The sequence below is a fragment of the Ictidomys tridecemlineatus genome, chromosome 9 (assembly GCF_052094955.1).
Source record: "Ictidomys tridecemlineatus isolate mIctTri1 chromosome 9, mIctTri1.hap1, whole genome shotgun sequence".
NCBI lineage: Eukaryota > Metazoa > Chordata > Mammalia > Rodentia > Sciuridae > Ictidomys > Ictidomys tridecemlineatus.
Window position 1 is genome coordinate 76,015,481 of NC_135485.1, and position 15,642 is coordinate 76,031,122.

General features: G+C 38.1%; 1 protein-coding gene across 1 annotated transcript in view; it reads left to right on the forward strand.

Annotated features, from left to right (window-relative positions):
• Window positions 1–1,739: 1,739 nt before the first annotated feature.
• LOC144366463 (broad substrate specificity ATP-binding cassette transporter ABCG2-like) overlaps window positions 1,740–15,642 on the forward strand; it is a 129,847-nt gene continuing 115,944 nt past the window's right edge. The window contains exons 1-4 of the mRNA XM_078020740.1: window positions 1,740–1,927; window positions 4,902–4,904; window positions 13,791–13,850; window positions 14,548–14,662. Coding sequence (XP_077876866.1) covers window positions 1,740–1,927; window positions 4,902–4,904; window positions 13,791–13,850; window positions 14,548–14,662 — 366 coding nt within the window. The remainder of the gene's footprint in view (window positions 1,928–4,901; window positions 4,905–13,790; window positions 13,851–14,547; window positions 14,663–15,642) is intronic.

A 15,642-nucleotide genomic window follows, 5' to 3' on the forward strand; every position in this document is an offset into this window, starting at 1 on the left:
GTAGCAGTTGAAGACATTATCAGGGAGGAAGGTTTACATAGTGTTAAGAATGAACCATATACTGTGGGGTAGGTAGTTAGGATTAAAATGTTTTAATAAAAATTAAAGAGCCCAAATGGTCTCCTTACCTATATCTATAGGTTCTATAGACCTATGAGAACCTCATATGTTCTTTAAAATAATCAATGCTTAGTTCACATCAGAATGTGAACCAAAAGTTGATAGTCTAGTTGATTTGGTCCTCATAACTTTTTTTCTTTTTAATAATGTCTTGTATAATTTTATTCTCATACCACATATTTCTGCTACTTAAAGTACACTTCTATGGTTATCAATATATATTGGCATTAATATATATATATATATATATATATATATATATATATATATATATTCAAAGCTATTCATGCATCATGATCCCACAAAATCCATACTGATGAGTACTCATTCTCCCTATTCACTAGGAAGCTAAGAAGAGTGAATACCTCATTTAAGTCATACATTTAGTTGATTTATATAGAGAAAATATTCAGTGTCATCTTATTTAAAGTCAGTAGTGTAGCAATTGTTTAAGAAAGGTTGATAAATACAGAGAAAAATTGCTATCCAACCTTCTGTTCCCATCCTGGTGTCTATGAGTAAGTTTGTTTTCACAAGAAAATCAACTCTGTACTTGGCCAGAGACCCTGCTGAACCAACATTCCTATATTTATTGATCGCTACCTTAATATCTTTTGTGACTGGAAAAGCCTTGCTGCTATTTAGAGCACAGTCTTGCTGGAATTTAGTTCTTAGGTCCACTTAGCATTAGGTAATCCACTTCAATTTATTCAGAGGGTGAAACTGAAGTTTCTTTTTAAAAAAAAAATTAAAATTGATTTAAATACTTTTTTTAAAATCCACGACAACAGTGGAATGCATACAATCCTTATTACAGATATAGAACACAATTTTTTTGTATCTCTGTATATAAAGTATGTTCACATCAATTTATGTCATTATATATTTACTTTTCTAGAAGGTAACAAGTCTGTGATCTTTGACTGAAGCCACTGGAGGTGAGTTTTATAAAGTTGTACAAAGCACCACTGAGAGGTGCCAAGTTTATCTACCCTCTCACAGAAGGTCTAAATGGGGTGTCGGTAGGGTGGGGTCAGCTTGATGCAGAGAGGAGACAAAGGTAAGGACTTCTCATCTGCCAGTGTTGCCCCCCTGACTCCCACAGACACCCCTCCCCCAAGACTTGTTACCTACTTCTCTTATTTAAATTCATAGGAGTTTCTCAGTACAATATCTCTTAAATTTACATTAGTTTGTCTCTAGTTTCAAAGGGCTATATTGTCAACTATTATTATATATTGTACTCTTTTTATTCACCTGATTGGTCATTGGTTGGGAGAGGCAGGATTCTGGGATGGTTTGGAAGAAGTTCATAAAGGACATTTAGAAATCCTCTGTTTGGTTGTCCCTTTTTAGGACCCCTTAATTTGGAAATATGACATCTAATTGGAGTGCAGGTTTTTAAATTTGTATCCGCCTCTCATTATAGGTTCTCAAGTTGTTCTTATCACAGTGATGTGGGCTGTTCTTTGGAAAGGAAACTACTCACTGCATCACAGATTAAAAAAAGATTGGTTTAAATATGTTCATGTTTTGTTATCTCGTGTTTAAAAATTTTATTTACCTGGATTGTCAACTTACTATTGCTTTTCCCTCTACAGAAAAACAGAACTCTCCAAATGTCTTCCAACAATGACTCGATTTTCAACTACATGTTCCAAAGAAACTCTGATGTTCTCCCTGGGACAAGCTCCAGGGACCAGAAAGGGCCTGTGCTAAGTTTTCACAACATCTGTTATCATGTAAAAGAGAAGAGAGGCTTTCTATTTAATGGAAAAACAACTGAGAAAAAGCAGATATCAAGTATGTGCATAAACCTTTGAAAGGATCACTTTATTGACCTACAATGAACTTCAGGTTTTGGCTATTACCAATAAACTGCTATGAATATTTGCATTCAAATATCTAATTAGACATATTGAGCTTTTTTTCTTTTTGGCTAAAATAGGACTGAAATGATTGGATCACTTGTTGAGTGTATGTTTAGCTTTGAAAGTAACTGAGCTAAAATCCATTCATTAAAGTGATTGTACCATGTACATCAGTCTTTGAGAAAATGAAAAATTAATGTGCAATTTAGTTTCCCTTATGTAAGCCACATGGCAGAAAAGGCCTGGTGGTGTCTTTCTTTCTTTATTTATTTCCTTCTTCTTTCTTTCTTTCTTTCTTTCTTTCTTTCTTCTGTTCTTTCTTTCTTTCTTTCTTTCTTTTTTTCCTTCTTTCTTTCTTTTCATACCAGCATTGAATGTATGGCACTTAACCACTATGCCACATCTCCTACTCAGCCTTTTATTATGATTTATTTAGAGACAGTTCTCCCTGTCTTGCTTAGGGCCTTACTAAGTTGCTGAGGCTAACCTTGAACTCATGATCCTCCTGTTACATCCTCCTGGACTGATGGGATTACAGGCATGTGCCACCACACTGGCTACTTTATTGCTTTGAGATTGTGGGTATATAATTGATCTTTCCAAACTCTAAAACAGAATGTTTTTCAATTTCACTACTGAAACATGTTTTCTGAAGCAGACAAGTTATAGTTTTGGGTACCTTTGCAGTATATGTCCTTTTTATGTTCTAGAAGTAAAGAGGTTGAAATGATAGTACCTTGTGAAAGTACTTTTCTTTTCAAATAGACCTGTTTTAAATGAATGGTCTATTTATAGTGTCACATTTTATAACAATTTACTCATCACTCAATCTAATAAAAACAGGTAGAACATATTTAAATATAAGATCCCTACAATTTAATTGAAGGTACCTAATTTTAAAAATACCTAATAATTATGATTTTATTTTTATTCTTTTCATCCAGCCAGAAAATCAGAATTCAAAGTGCAGTGTTGAAGTGGGATATTGAGTGGAAGGGAGATGAGTGTTTCTTTAGAACCTATCACTAAGAGGTACCTCCACGAGTTCACAGATGGTGGGCATTAGGAGTGTCAGTGTTTTTCTGATATTTTTTGAGCCTCTTTTTCCTTTTGATGTTGTCACAATGTAATTTGGCTTTGCTCAGATACTATTACTTATGAATTCTGTTTGTGTAATAAGGGAAATAATCATTCCTAGAAAAAGCAAGCACCTTCTCCTTGTTCTCCAAGGCTGGAGAGTGGTTATAAAAGAATCTTTTGACTCAATGTGGCTGAAGATCTATACAGAATTTGGTGTTTGTTGTATTTCCTTGATACTTTTTAAGCAACTCTCTACTTTTCCATTAATGCTAGCCAATTCCCATTAGAAATCAAAAAAGTGAGAAGATAGCATAGAAATGTTGAGGCACAGGTGGAAGAGAAATAGCAAAGAACTGAGGGCTACTGGGCTGAGGCCAGAGCTTCTGTGAGAATTGGAATTCTGTCCATGCATCAAAACCTGCTGCCTTGCCTACTTCTTCTCTCTCTTCTATTGGTTAAGAAATCCTGACTAGGAGAATAAGGAAAGGAATGGTGGATGGAAGGTTTTGTTTTTTTGCTATATGATTAGATAGATTTGACTTATGAAAAGCTGACAAGTCTTTTGTGAAATACATAATAATTAAGAAATTGTTGTCCTTACATATTTTGTGATGAAAGAGGAGTACCATGCTTTTAATATGAGCAGGTTGGATATATATATATATATATATATATATATATATATATATATATATATATATAATGCATACATTGCATAGGGGTTCATTTACCTCACTTATCCTTTCCAGTTAATCGACTAGGGATTCAATACACTAAAGTGGAGATTCACTTATTCAAAAAAATATGGGTTTCTAGTAGGTGTCTGGTGTTGTACAAGATGCTGGTGACAGAGATAAATTCTCTTTTAGTCTGATGGATGAATCAGAAAACTAGAGCATTTTCCCTCATTCTTGTGATTGACAGAAGTATTCGAAGACAGAACAAAAGCTCCTCACCCTGCATTGAGGGCCAGGTGCAAGAGATTGAATTTGTGATAAGTGTGTGTATTGGGGGGGCGGTTGACCATGCCCCAAGAATGATATTTAGATCCTTTGCCCATAAAGAGAACAAGACCAAAGGTTGTACCATTATCTACTAAAGTATAATAGAACCAACAGAAATCCTTCAGGTGACTTTCATCTTTTGTACTCAGTACTTGAGATTCAGTGTGTGGTGGATAATAGGGAAAAGAAGGAGGGAGAAGTGGTTACAGTAAGACACAAGCTGGTCATGAAGATTTTACAGTATGAAAAAAGAGGGCCTCTGCAGACACATGCTATAAAGTGGAAAATTAAGGGGGAATGGTTTGTGAGGGGTCAGAGAATGGTGGAGGGAGGGTGAGGAAACCAGGAAATAGTGGACCATAGTTGATGGACATAACTGTCTTGGTGGAATGAAAGTAGCTCTAGACTCTACTTAAATCAATGAGCAAGACTCTGTCAAATCACAGTGTTTGTGAAAATAGAAAATAAGTCACCAGCTATAGGGGGCTGATCCCTGGGCTAGAATGTGAACTCCAGGGCACTAGGAATTTGTTTTTACATTTGTTTATCTACTTGATTTGTTCTCATCTATGTTCCATCTCCTAGAAGTGTATGTTGTACACACATAGTAGACACGCCATAATTGTATTGCCTGATGAATTGTGGAACAGTCACTGCTCCACATAGGAATGGTTGGAATTACAATTCTACAGTACTGCTGTTTTCTGTAACACTGGGGTTTAGTGTCAGAGAAAGCCAAATAGCAGGATCTGTGAAATTCTTTGCCTTAACATTCACATTTTGTTCCTGGTTTAAATCATTCAGAATGGCTTGATCATTCCTTGAGAAAGTATGTTAAAACTTGGGAAGTTTTTCAAGTAATGAAGACTTAGGGAATAAGGTTTTCCTGGTCATTTTAGAAGCACTTGCTAGGTCGATATTAATAAGGGAGATGTATTAAGAACTGTAGAGAAATGAGCTTTTAGAATTTACCCAGACATTTTGCATTTGGGGATGGCTAATGATTGAACTCAAGACTTCCTGAATGCTAAACACCCATACTAGCACTGACCTATACCCCCAGAACTACCAAGTCATTTGTGTGTCTTTACGCTGGGGAAGGAAAAATATCAAATGAATTAAGTTTTCTGAGTCACATCTGGCTCTTGCTTTACCACACTCTCTTTATACTAGTCCAGTGATTTAGGGTTTCTTCAGTCAATGAACAAAGTGAAAGGTGCTGAGGGCCATTACCAAGTAGAATGACGCATCGAAATTTCCTTGCCTAGCGTACCACATGCTGCTTAGAGGACATTTGATGGGACATTGCATGCATGCTTTAATGAGGTGACCTTGCTCAAGGACCAAGGCAGATCCGGGTTTAGAGCTGATCAGGTTTGAGGAAGTAACCGGCTCCTTGAGTTTAAGGCGTTGCCAGTTTAAGATAATGGGTTTTAGGGAAGTTGGAAGTTGAATATTATTGCTGGGATTAGGGTGTTCCTGCTGCTTGTTCCCGTTGAGATTAAAATGGGATTTGGAGAGAGCCTCGTGAAGTGGTGAATGGTGCGGGAGACGGCAGAACGCATTTGCCCCTGGACCTGTGTGGAGGCGGTGTGAGAGCGGGAATAAAGAATTGCTGTTTGAACCTACAAAGGTGTGTGGTGGCTCGTGATTCTGGTGCCAAGCATTGACCTTGGCATTTTGGTGGCCCGTACGCGGAACGTCTGAAATTTGGAGGTGAGTAAAATCGCTCGCCCCTGAGGGAAGGCGAGAGAATGGGTGACCATTTCAAAAAACAATGTGTTCTTGTTTTGATTTATTTCGTTTTTGTTTCAAGCTGCCTATCCCTAGAAATTTCTCAGGCAAACTGGGAAAAATGGTTGGCTCAAGGTTTGAAGTTTGTTAGCCCCGAGAAAGAGAAAATTGATACAGTGAATTTTTATTCAGTTTTTGTTTCATTCAGTTGTGGTTTTGTTTTGTGTTATCTTATTGGGTTGCGTTATCTTTATAGAAGATTAGAAATTATTAAAAAAGAAGCCGAAAAAGTGTTAAGTAAATTGTTAGAGATTCAGACCATGGAGGAAGACATTTTAGATCAAGCAAAAGAGAAGGTCTCTCGAGCTAGTCAGAGAAAGGGAGAAAATTTAAAGGAAAAGGGTTTATTAGGAAAAAGGCCACAACAAGAGGCTGTTACTAACTCCGTTTTACCAGAGGGTGTAATTCAACCAACAGCCCCGCCGATGGAGACAGCTGAGTGGCCCTCAAACCCCGTAGTTGATAGATGGGATCCTGAGACAGGGCCTCAAAGATTAGCATGCCCTGTATTTGAACAGGTAGGAGGGCAGCGAATTCACCGTGTTTTAGAATTTAACACAGTGAAGCAGTTAAAGGAGGCTGTAACAACCTATGGTCCTCAAGCCCCCTTCACGGTAAGCATGGTGGAGTCCATTACTAACTTGGACATGACGCCAGCAGATTGGGCTAGCATGTGTAAATCTGTGCTAAATGGAGGACAATATTTGTTATGGAAGGTTGCCAATGAGGAATTTTGCATGGAGACAGCTAGGCGAAATGCAGCGGCCGGTTACCCTCAAAGAAGTCTTGAAATGTTATTAGGAAGGGGACCTTATGAGGGTCAGCGGCAACAAATGGAATATGATCCTGCTGTATATGTACAGATTGCTGCAGACGCAGTTAGGGCATGGAAGACTTTACAAGGACATGGAGATTTACAAGGTCAGCTATCTAAGGTAATACAGAGACCTAATGAACCTTACGCTGACTTTGTAGATAGGCTTATTCAAATGGCTGCCAAAATTTTTGGTGACACAGAACAAGCAATGCCATTAATAAAACAACTGGCTTATGACCAAGCAAATCGTTGCTGCAGAGAGGTTATTAGACCATGGAGACATGAAGATTTAAACACATATATTAAATTATGTAGAGATGTTAATGAACAAGGGCAAGTCTTGGCAGCTGCAGTACAACAGGCTTTAGATGCCAGGCTAGAAACATGCTATAATTGTGAACAAACAGGACATTTTAAAAGGAGTTGCCCCATAAGAGGAGGGTTTAACAAAACTAGAAATCAAAGGAAAAGAATACCGGGTATTTGCCCACGATGCCATAGAGGGAGACATTGGGCTAATGAATGCCGTTCTCAAACCACCATAGAAGGTACTCCCTTATCAAAAAACGGACAAGGATCAGGTATTTACCCACGATATCGTGGAGAAAGGCACCAGGCTTCATTGCCAAAAAACGGACTGGGGGGCCCAATGCTCCGGGGCCCACAACCACAAATATACGGGGCAGTGGAGGAACCCAGCAACCCCATCAGGGTGGTGCCCAGGACACATTGTCCATTAAATCCCTCATCAGACAAACCCGAGGGAGCGCAGGGTTGGACATCTGCGCCTCTGCCAGAGCAGTATTAACTCCAGAGATGAAAGTTCAAATCATTCCTACAGGAGTAAAAGGACCTCTTCCCCAAGGAACAGTAGGCTTATTGTTGGGACGTAGTTCATCTACATTAAAAGGACTTATGATAAGTCCTGGGGTAATTGATCCCGATTATGTAGGTGAAATAAAAATTATAGTTAGTTCTCCAGGAGGTATATCAGTAATTTCACCTGGAGATAGAATAGCACAGTTGTTAATACTACCCAGCCTACATAATAAGTTCTCTAGTCTTAATGTAGAAAGAGGTTCCAAGGGATTAGGCTCCACAGGTGTAGATTGGGCTATGTTGTCTTTAAATTTAGATTCTCGCCCAATGTTAAAACTAAATATTCAGGGTCGTGACTTTAATGGACTGCTGGACACAGGTGCTGACCTTAGCATCATATCTCTTCAAGAATGGCCAAAACATTGGCCATTACAACAAGCCACTCAAACGCTTCGAGGCCTAGGAGTGGCGACTAATCCCCATAGAAGTGCTATGGTATTAGATTGGAAGGATCCTGAAATATGTGAAGGAACTATACAGCCATATGTTTTGGATCACCTTCCTATTAATTTATGGGGACGAGATGTCCTAGATCAACTAGGTTTGATGTTAACAAATAACATCAATCCTAATGTGCCCACTACTAGGGCTAGACAAGGTATCAGGAAAGAAAAAAGATTAGGAAAGCAAGAACAAGGTATAGCAGCACCAATTCAAATAGATCAAGGAACAGACAGACATGGGTTGGATTTTCAGAAAGGGCCACTGAGACAATCAAAATTACTTGGAAATCAGAAAGACCAGTGTGGGTTCCTCAGTGGCCCCTGACTAAAGAAAAGATACAAGTAGCCCATGATCTGGTCAAACAACAATTAGCGGAAGGACATTTACAACCTTCCGTATCTCCCCATAATACTCCCATTTTTGTTATCAAAAAGAAATCGGGTAAATGGAGATTATTACAAGATTTAAGAGCAATTAATAATGAAATGGTCATTATGGGACCTGCTCAATCAGGGATTCCTCAATTGTCTGCTTTACCAAAAACGTGGCATGTTTTAGCTATAGACATTAAAGATTGCTTTTTTTCGATTCCAATTCATTCCGAGGATAGTCCACGTTTTGCATTTACTATCCCTGCATTAAATCATGAAGGTCCTGATGAGAGATATGAATGGAAAGTACTCCCTCAAGGAATGGCTAACAGTCCAACTATGTGTCAAATATATGTTAATAAATCAATCCAGCCACTTAGAAATCAAAATCCTGAACTAAAAATATTTCACTATATGGATGATGTATTATTGGCACATAAAGATAAAAACACATTGCTGGAATGTTATGCCACACTTACAAACTTGTTAAAAAATTATAATCTAGAGATAGGAATAGACAAAGTACAATTAAATTTTCCAATTAATTATTTAGGAGTTCTATTATCCTCAACCATGGTCCGTCCACCTAAAATTCAAATACGAGTAGATCAACTCAAATCACTTAATGACTTTCAAAAGTTGTTGGGAGATATAAATTGGATAAGGCCTTATCTAGGCATACCAACAGGAGAGTTGGGACCTTTATTTGATATTCTAAAAGGTCCATCAGATCCAAATTCACCCCGAATGTTAACTCCTAAAGCTAGAAAGGCATTAAAAATTATTGAGACATATATGGAAAATATGCATTTAGATAGAATTGATATAAGTTTGCCTTTATTATTTATTGTACTACCAACAAGAAATATTCCTACAGGAGTATTTTGGCAGGAAGGTCCATTATTGTGGATACATTTATCTTATTCTCCTAACACTATTCTTACTAGGTATCCTGAGGCTGTAGGACAATTAATACTCAAAGGTATAAGAGCAGCAAAGGCAGTGTTTGGAATTTCTCCCAATAAAATTATTACTCCATATACTATGGAGCAAATTGATGAGTTAGCTAATGAATTAAATACTTGGGCAATAATCATGTGTAAATCGAATGTTTCATTTGATAATCATTTACCATCTAATCCTTTGTTGTCTTTTTGGTCTAAGCATCCTGTAGTTTTTCCTAAAATGACAAGAAAAACACCTATCGTGAATGCTCCAAATATATTCACTGATGGGTCTAATAATGGTACAGCTGCAGTAGTTACCCCTGATCAAACTTTTACATTTTTAGTTCCCAAACAGTAAGATCAAAAGGTAGAGCTTAATGCAGTTCTACAAGCTTTTGTGATGTTCAAAGATTCTGTATTTAATTTATTCTCTGATAGCCAATATGTAGTTAATGCTATAACATCCCTTGAAGATGCTGGTAGGATTTCCCCTTCCTCTACTGTTTTCTCTTTGTTTTCCACTATACAAAGTCTAATCTGGGATAGAAAAGATCCATTCTTTATAGGACATATCAGGGCACATACAGGATTGCCTGGAGCCCTTAGTTTGGGCAATGATTTAGCAGATAAAACTACACATGATATACATATTTTTTCTACTGTAGAAGAAGCTACAAATTTTCATAAAAGGTTTCATGTTAATGCTAATACTTTACAAAAGCATTTTAAAATAACTAAGGAACAAGCCAGGCATATAATAAAACAATGTCAAAATTGTGTGACCTTTTTACCACAAGTTAATCTTGGAGTCAATCCTAGAGGACTGATACCTAACCATATTTGGCAGATGGACGTCACACACTTGCCAGAATTTGGAAAATTAAAATATTTACATGTTACAGTTGATACTTCTTCCGGATTTTTGATGGGCTCCCTTCATGCCGGAGAAAAAACTAAAGATGTTATAGCTCATTGCTTACAAAATTTTGCCACTGTGGTGTTCCTAAACAGTTAAAAACTGATAACGGTCCTGGTTATACGTCTAAATCTTTTAAACAATTTTGCTCATCATTTGGTATTACTCATATAACAGGAATCCCATACAATCCACAGGGACAAGGCATAGTTGAAAGAGCTCATCAAACTATTAAAACGTACCTATTAAAGCAAAAAGAGGAAATTGGAAAGGGGTATATATCCCCCAAAGATAAACTTAAAATAACTCTTTTTACTCTAAACTTTCTAAATTTGGATTCATCAGGACTTAGTGCTGCGGAAAGACATATGTATCCGAAAAATGTACATAAGCCTAAGGTACTTTGGAAAGATATTCTAACAGGACAATGGAAAGGTCCCGACCCAGTTATTGTCTGGAGTCGGGGTTCCGTTTGTGTGTTCCCACAGGGAGAACAGCAGCCGATTTGGATTCCAGAGAGGTTAACCAAAACAATTTCTACAGAAAAAGAAGATGATTTGACTGAAATCCATAACAGCTGAAATCCAGAGCTCCAGCTTGGCTATTCTTACATCTGCGACAGTGATTTACCACGGTGCTTTTTTCAATATCTATTTTATTATTGCATTTTTCCGACATCATAAAGTTCTATTTTATTTTTTGAGCTCATACAAACCTAGGTTAATGTTTTTCTGATCAGTTTTGTTTTTTGACTGTGTGTTTTTTTTTTTGACTGTGGAGTTTTTAAACATTGCAATGGAGATTTTACATAGGTAAAGCTACAAGGCCGTTATTATTGTCTTATGTGTTGTATGTTATGTCTGCACTGTTTTGTGTTGCATGTCAGTATGTGTGTATGTCCATATTTTTATATGAGGAGCGCTCATGAAAAAATGGATCCAAATTTTCTTTTTTTATTCACGTGATTTAAGTGGTTTAATTTAAATTAGGTAAACAGCTGTTAATGATTGTTTTCAAAGGTGGTTAACAGATCTGTTTGCTTATTAATTTAAATTAGGTAAACAGCTGTTAATGATTGCTTTCAAAGGTGATTAACAGATCTGTTTGCTTACTATTGTTTTTAAAGGTGATTAACAGATCTGTTTGTTTACTTTCACTTTTCCTTTTCATCATATTTAATAATTCTGTTCAGGATAATGTCTCTTTAACATCATTGCCAGAATTCCCATCTCCATCCCAGTGCCGGTGAAGACAAAGAAAACCAAACTACAGCTTCTATGATAGCTACCACAGTGAACTGTATAAACTGATGCATCAATGAATATAACTCAACAAGTAATGCTCAATCAAGGACTTGATTTACTTTGGGAGGAAATGGACATATTGATAGACTCCTCCGATTTGAACTGCCTGCAGAACTTGCCTGGACTATATATCAGTTGCATGCATTGTGAACTATCGTCTGGTGCAGCGAATTGTGGTACTGCTGGCATATTTTTGCTGATGGTGTCACCAGTGATGCAATTTCCTTGCCAGCGCACCCCATGTTAATTGTGGTAATGCTGACATCTTTGCTGATGGTGTCACCAGTGATGCAATTTTTCCAAAGGAGCCGTCAATTGGCTTGGTGTCGTGGCATTTCTGTATCTTCCTCCCTTCTACTAGTGATGGTCTAAAATTTGGGGGCCAACAGAGGTGAGGCAAGAACCTCACCCCCCCACTGGCACCAAGGTTAAATTTGGGGGCCAACAGAGGTGAGGCAAGAACCTCACCCCCCCACTGGTGCTTAGGCCTATCCACAAGCATGGCTGAATGCTGGACCGGTAGTCAGCGACGGGTTGATCTGATTGCAGTGGATTCAACCTAAGACAGGGGACTGACACCTAGAGGTCAGTTCATCTGATGACGGGTAAGAACCATATGTTAACTTGGACAACCTACCAGGCACGGTCCTAAGCCGCATTGCTTGTTGTTTAATTAATCAGAAGGGGGGAGATGCTGAGGGCCATTACCAAGTAGGAATGACGCATCGAAATTTCCTTGCCAAGCGTACCCCATGCTGCTTAGAGGACATTTGATGGAACATTGCATGCATGCTTTAATAAGGTGACCTTGCTCAAGGACCTAGGCAGATCCGGGTTTAGAGCTGATCAGGTTTGAGGAAGTAACCGGCTCCTTGAGTTTAAGGCGTTGCCAGTTTAAGATAATGGGTTTTAGGGAAGTTGGAAGTTGAAGATTATTGCTGGGATTAGGGTGTTCCTGCTGCTTGTTCCCGTTGAGTTCTCGTGAGATTAAAATGGGATTTGGAGAGAGCCTCGTGGAGGAGGTGGTTGGTGCGGGAGACAGCAGAACGCGTTTGCCCCTGGACCTGTGTGGAGGTGGTGTGAGAGCTGGAATAAAGAATTGCTGTTTGAACCTACAAAGCTGTGAGTGCCTCGTGATTCTGGTGCCAAGCATTGACCTTGGCAGAAAGGTACATTTCACTTCAGCCACTAGCAACACTAGTTTCATTGTGATAGATCAGGTGCTACAGGCCAAGAAATGTGAGATCATTGTGGATGTAAGTGCTGTGGGGCAGTAGTGTGGGGACTTTCATATTTTATAACAGCTGTACACTCATAGGGTATCAGTATGTGAGGACCCATAGCTGTTGGCTTGGATCCTACACTTGGAATAGATACTGATTCCACAGCAGAACACATCTTGATGTGCCTAGCAATTCTAAAGAGAGACTGGTATAGACACCAGAGTTCTGAATGTATGAAGCCAGACTGCTGTGTTCACTCCTGTGTCCCTACAGTAGCCCTGCCCTTAGTTCTCTTCCTCCATTATATTCTTCTTAGTAGTTTCACCTCTTATATTTAGGACAGCATTGAGCCTATTTGACTTCTTGGGCCTTAGCACAGTCAATAATGCCATAATTACCCCTTCTGCGCTATCTGATTTTTAACTCCCCTCAGGCATACAATTGATTTGATTGAATCATAGTTGCATCCATTTTCTGAGAGAAAATGGTTTCTTATATTCTGGAGTGCTTTATTCCACTCTTGAATTTCTACTGAAGACACATTAATTTTTGTTCTGATGAGATTCTAAAAGTGAGAACACTGCTGCTTATAAGTCTCCAAATCAGTGGTTAATTCATTGTGTCTGACTTTACTGAGAAGCAGGTGAGGGGATTTGAAGAGGCTAACCATCAAACATTATTCAGAAGGTGTTTTAAGAGGGGTAAGAGTAATACAGATAATTGAGGAGAATTTACTATTCATTTTGTGATCTGTGAACACAAATGGAAATATGTCATTTCCCAAACAGCATTAATGGTTTCAAGATATTTTGGGGATCTGAGGGATTTTTCTTAATTCCTGACTATTAGATGATATCCTATGTATGCTAGACTTCTATTTAGAATGACTTATTTTCTTTTACTTTTGGTGCTTATTATCTGCCTGGAATTTCGTCAACTAAACATATTCAATGCAGCCCCTAAAACTATAGAACAGTATAAAAACTAAAATACTAAATCAGTATATTTTTGTGTTCACAGTGGGATCATGAAACCTGGCCTTAATGCTATCATGGGACCCTCAGGTGGAGGCAAAACTTTGTGAGTACAATAGAAAGTATAATTCAAAGCCCTTTTGGTGCTTTTTCAATGTTCTTTGAAAAATCAGAGACATTTGATGGGCATTCCTGGTCTGGTCCTAAGTAATGTATATCACTTGCTTTTAGACTAGCTTGTGGTTTAAATCTGAGGACCAGAAAGTTTATTAAAATTCAGTATGAGTAACACAACATGATAAGGTGATAAGTCATAGCAGCTGGCCATGTTATCAGCAAATGAGGAAGGAAGATAAGGGAATACTATTAAAATGGAGAGAAAGAGCTAAAGTTCTCAATGTGTACATGCATCTGAGATAAAAGGACCTACTACCTGGGTTGGGATCATCAAGGTAAAGGTCATTTGGACTCTATATTGGATAAGCCAATCATCTCTTGCTTCAATGTGTTTGGGATTTTGTATAGTACATGATGAAAAGGAAGGTAAGAATTTCTCCCTCTCTCTCTCTCTCTCTCTCTCTCTCTCTCTCTCTCTCTGTGTGTGTGTGTGTGAGAGAGAGAGAGAGAGAGAGAGAGAGAGGTAGAGAGAGTGTGAGTGTATGTGTGTGTACAGGCCATATGTTAAACCATAGAATTTTTTGATTAGTTCATTTTTAACACGAACAAAATTTGGATTCTGAGTATGTGAGAGTTGTAGCCTTTGTAGGAAGGAAAAATCTCACAATATATGTGTCCTGTTATAGGTTGTTAGATATCTTAGCTGTAAGAAAAGATCCAAGTGGTTTATCTGGAGATGTCTGGGTACACGGAGTACCTGAGGATTCCAATTTCCCACATAATACAGGTTATGTGGTACAGGTAAGTATTAGTGATTTTACCTTTTAGGTTTCCCCTGTTCCTGTAAGGCAAGAGCCTTGGCTTATAGTTTAGTGTGCTTCCAATTGAACATGCTCAGAACCAACTTTATTTACACCACATTTATAAAAATTGAGGGAGGAGTCAAAAGGAGAGATAGAAAGAACCTGGAATATTAACTTTTAGGCAGTGGTATCAATTCTAGCTCTCGTATCATTTCCAAAAGGATCTATTGTTGTCCTTTTTGCCCTTCATTCACCTCTTTTCTCCTCCTAAAGGATGACTTTAGCAATTCCTCACTGAAAGATTTGTAAGTGTCTAGAAGGCATAATTTTGTGTGCTCCAACTGGGTATGAAAATAGGGAGTGAAAATGATTCCCTTGGGCTCTGAAGTTGTGTGTGTAGAGTTACTGAAATCCTTAGAGTTGAATGTTCACAGTAACTAGAACTTTCTTTTGGGTTTGTTATTTTTATATATTAAATTACATACACAGAATTGATAGTCTTAGAAAAGATGCACTGTTTCTTAAGGAAATTGCATTTGCCTTCAGGATGATGTTGTGATGGACACCCTGTCAGTGAGAGAAAATATATGGTTCTCAGTGGCTCTTTGGCTTCCAACAAGTATGTCAAAACAGGAAAAAAATGAGAGGATCAACAAGGTCATTAAAGAATTAGATCTAGAGGAAGTGGCAGATTCCAAGGTAATGTAAGAAACCTGATAGAATCATAACCAGGAAGGAGGGGCTCCCACGTGGGCAATGTGACCTTAATCAGAAGTTTCCCAAAGTTTGTGTTGTCAAAATTGGTGGTTTCCTGTGGTGATGAGAAAAGTGATTATTTACATACTAAGAAGAGGGAAATTTTATGAAGAAACAATCTTAACTGTGGCCTAGTCCTTGAGATGGAGTAGGTCTATGTTGAGAGAGCCTCTCACCCAGCCTTTTCCATGATCCTCCCACCCCCATTGTTCAAGACACAGA